The 3,523-nt window shown below is 60.1% G+C and overlaps 1 protein-coding gene across 1 annotated transcript; it reads right to left on the bottom strand.

Moving 5' to 3' along the window:
• Positions 1–1,367: 1,367 nt before the first annotated feature.
• RAC3 (ras-related C3 botulinum toxin substrate 3 (rho family, small GTP binding protein Rac3)) lies at positions 1,368–3,522 on the bottom strand (the record flags this gene model as incomplete). Its single annotated transcript, XM_021708494.1, has 5 exons — positions 1,368–1,876; positions 2,008–2,167; positions 2,568–2,630; positions 2,759–2,876; positions 3,095–3,522. Coding segments are annotated over 5 exons (900 nt in total), but the record flags the coding sequence as incomplete, so codon positions are not given.
• Position 3,523: the final 1 nt, after the last annotated feature.

The raw sequence follows: 3,523 nt of genomic DNA, 5'->3' as shown, positions 1-3,523 counted from the left end.
TAATTTTTGATTTATTGTAGAGATGAAGTCTCACCAAGTTGTCCAGGTGGGTCTCGAACCTGCGGGCTCAGGCAATCCACTCGCCTTGGTCTCCCAAAGTGCTGGGATTATAGGCTGAGCCACCGAGCCCGGCCAACTAATTGTAAGTTTATACAATTTAATTGTATTTATTTATTTATTTTTGAGCCAGTGTCTCACTCTACCATCCAGGCTAGATAGAGTGCAAGGCCACGATCACAGCTCACTGTAGCCTTGACTTCCTGGGCTCAGGCGATCCTTCCACCTCAGCCTCCCTAGTAGCTGGGATGAGAGCTACCATTGTCAATAATTAAATTATACATAGATCAGGCACGGTGGCTCACACCTGTAATCCCGGCACTTTGGGAGGCCAAGGAGAAATAGTTGTTTGAGCCTGGGAGATCAGACTGGGCAGCATAGTGAGACTTCATCTCTATCAAAAATAAAAGCCAGGAGTGGTGGTGTGTGCCTATAGTCCCAGCTACTTGGGAGGCTGAAACAAAAGAATCCCCTGAGCTCAGGAGGTCAAGGCTTCAGTGAGCTGTGATTGTGCCACTGCACTCCAGCCTGGGTGACAGAGTGACACTCTGACTCAAAAAAAAAAATCGTAGCAATCACCTCTCCTGAGCTAGTATGAGACACACTGCACACACACAGCAGGAAGGAGTGTGGCCCTGAATGGTGCCCTCTAATCATGTGTCTGCCTGGAGCAATGCCCCATGGCTTCTGGGATGAAGCCTAAGCCCCTGGACCGTGGCTTAGGGTCCACCCTGTTTGTGACTTCAGTGTCACCAGACTGTCGCCTAGCCGTTGCTCCCTTCTCCCTCCACACCACAGTCCTGATCTTTGTCTTCCCTGGTCCCTCTGCCTGGATGCCTTTCCCCCAATGCCAGCCAGGGGAGCTGGGGGATGATGGGGAAGGCTGCCAGGCTCCCAGGCTCCCTCAGGGCTCCAGGAGGCCTGACCTGGCTTCAGCCTCTTTGACTGTCACCATCATCATCACAGGAGCCGCTTCCCTCTTGCCAGCGTGCCCCTTTCCAGAGGCCTCCTATCAGCCTGTGGCTTGCACATGGGTGTGCTTGTACACAGACCTGCTTGCATCCGGGCATGCAATCACCCAAAGGGTTAAGCACACTTGCTCCTGCTTGGATCTGGGTCGTCTCCTTTGGGGCTGAGGCAGCTCTGCTGGCTCCTCTTGCCTGGGGATGGGGGAGCAAGCTCCAAGCTCCCCGCTCCCCTTCGGGAACTCACTCTGATATACTGTTGACAGATCCCCTCCGCACTACTGCTGGGGAGATGACCAGGGGCCAACCATGCCAGGGTGCAAAGGCAGGTAGAGAAGCAAGAGGTATCGATGGAGAATGTTTATTGTATAAAATAAGAAGGGGCCGCCCCACCCCGGGCGCAGTGGACAGAACCCACCCCCACCCGCCCCCATCAGGGAAGCCCATCCTGGGGCTGCCCTGGACCTGCCCCTGCAGCCCTGAGGGAGACCCTGCTCCCTCCCGGCCTCCCATGGGGACCAGGGAAGGCTGGAGCCACACCCCAGAAGTGGAGGCAGAGAGGACAGGCTCCCCATCGCCCCAGCCTTGTCCCCATGCTTCTTCCCCTCCCCACCCACACCACACCCCCACAGCAGACTCAGAGACACCAAACATCTTGACAAGACAGCAGACTCTTTCCGGAGCTGTTCCTTCATCAGCCCCCAGGCCTAGGTGGGGGGCACTCTAGAAGACTGTGCACTTCTTTCCCGGCTTCTTCACGGGGGGTGGGCAGAGCACGGCCCGAATGGCCTCATCAAACACGGTCTTCAGGCCCCTCTGAGTCAGGGCTGAGCACTCCAGGTACTTGACAGAGCCTGGGGTGGCAGGAGGGTGGGCAGTGAAGGGGGGACAGTGAGGACTGGGCATGATGGGGGCAGCACAGGCAGGGCAGGCCCCCCAGTGTGCCTCCCTGACGTTCCCCTCAAGGCCAGCAGCGCCCACCCACCGATCTCGCGGGCCATGGCCAGGCCCTGCGGGTAGGTGATGGGTGCCAGCTTCTTGTCCCGCAGCCGCTCAATGGTGTCTTTGTCATCACGGAGGTCCAGCTTGGTGCCCACCAGGAGAATGGGTGTGTGGGGGCAGTGGTGCCGCACCTCTGGGTACCACTGTGGGGAGGCGGCTCTGACCCCATGTCTGGGGTCAGCTTCCCCAGCCCAACCCGAGTGGGCCATGGCTCCTGGGGCCTCTTGCCCACTGCCTGGGAGCCGTATTTAGGTCTTCCTTCTCCACGGGGTGACCAGGGGTCTGGGAGGTTTGTCGAGGAAGGGATGGGGAACAAAAACACCCAGCCAGGGAGTGTGGAGACATGCCAGGGCCTCCCTGGCAGGGCCCATCCCCAGCAGCCAGAGAAGACCCTTTTTCTCTAGGGCCGTTCCCACCACCCATGCCAAGCCTTCATCCCTCTGAGCCAGCTGCAGATCCCACCCCACATCTTAACCAGTCTTCAGCAAAGTCCCCTGTCCCATCAGGGCAGGCCTCCCAGAGTGGCCTCCAGCCATGTCCTACCTTGGCACGAACATTCTCAAAGGAAGCTGGGCTCACCAGGGAGAAGCAGATCAAAAAGACGTCCTTGGGAGGAAGGCAGGCAGGGAAGGGTCCAGATGGGATGGTCAGGGGCTCCACATGGCCTGGAGACCACTCTCATCTGCACCTCAGGTGCCCACCCAGCTTCTGGGGCTGGTCCTGCTGTCACTTACAGTTTGGGGATAGGAGAGCGGCCGAAGTCGGTCATAGTCCTCCTGCCCAGCGGTGTCCCACAGCCCTAGGTTGACCGGCTTCCCATCCACCATCACATTGGCAGAGTAGTTATCAAAACTGTGGAGCAGGGCCAGAAAGGCCAGGGCTTGGGAGGGGTCCTGGGCTACCCCAGCCCAGCCTATGTCTTTGGGTTCTCAAGCCTGCACAGAGCCGGAGCTCTGGCCAGCATCTCAGCCTCGCCCTGGGAACCCAGAACCGGGGCCACCTAGACCGACCTCAAAGCCAAGGGGAGTCCCATGCATATGCACCCAGCCCCACCCCCCACCCCCACTTACACGGTGGGGATGTACTCTCCTGGGAAGGCGTTGGTCGTGTAGCTGATCAGCAGGCACGTCTTCCCCACGGCGCTGTGGACAGGGCAAGCCCACGTGGTACCCAGGCCTGGTTTCGGCCCCTCTGCCCAGCTAGGACAGCTCCCTCCCACGTAGCCAGGAACCGAATTAGGGTGCCTGGGGTCAGGACAAGGGTCCCAGCCCAGCAGAGCCGCAGCGACACAGGGCTCGTGTGGACGACCAGGGCAGGCCGGGCCCCGGGGGGGAGGAGTGGCGAGTGAGGGCGCAGGGACCCCAACATCGGAGCCGCAGGCAGAGCAGCAGAGGTCCAGATACCCGGGGTGGGCGGCCGGGGAAGGTGGGGCCGGCTGAGGGTTCAGCCCAGGTGAGAGGCCTGGCCCCACCCACTGGGAGGACAGGGCGGCGGCCCCG

Source organism: Carlito syrichta, unplaced genomic scaffold, assembly GCF_000164805.1.
Source record: "Carlito syrichta isolate Samal-C Ts95f unplaced genomic scaffold, Tarsius_syrichta-2.0.1 Scaffold139178, whole genome shotgun sequence".
Classification (NCBI taxonomy): Eukaryota; Metazoa; Chordata; class Mammalia; order Primates; family Tarsiidae; genus Carlito; species Carlito syrichta.
The sequence above is the reverse complement of the archived record's forward strand: the minus strand, read 5'-3'. Positions and strand labels throughout refer to the sequence as shown.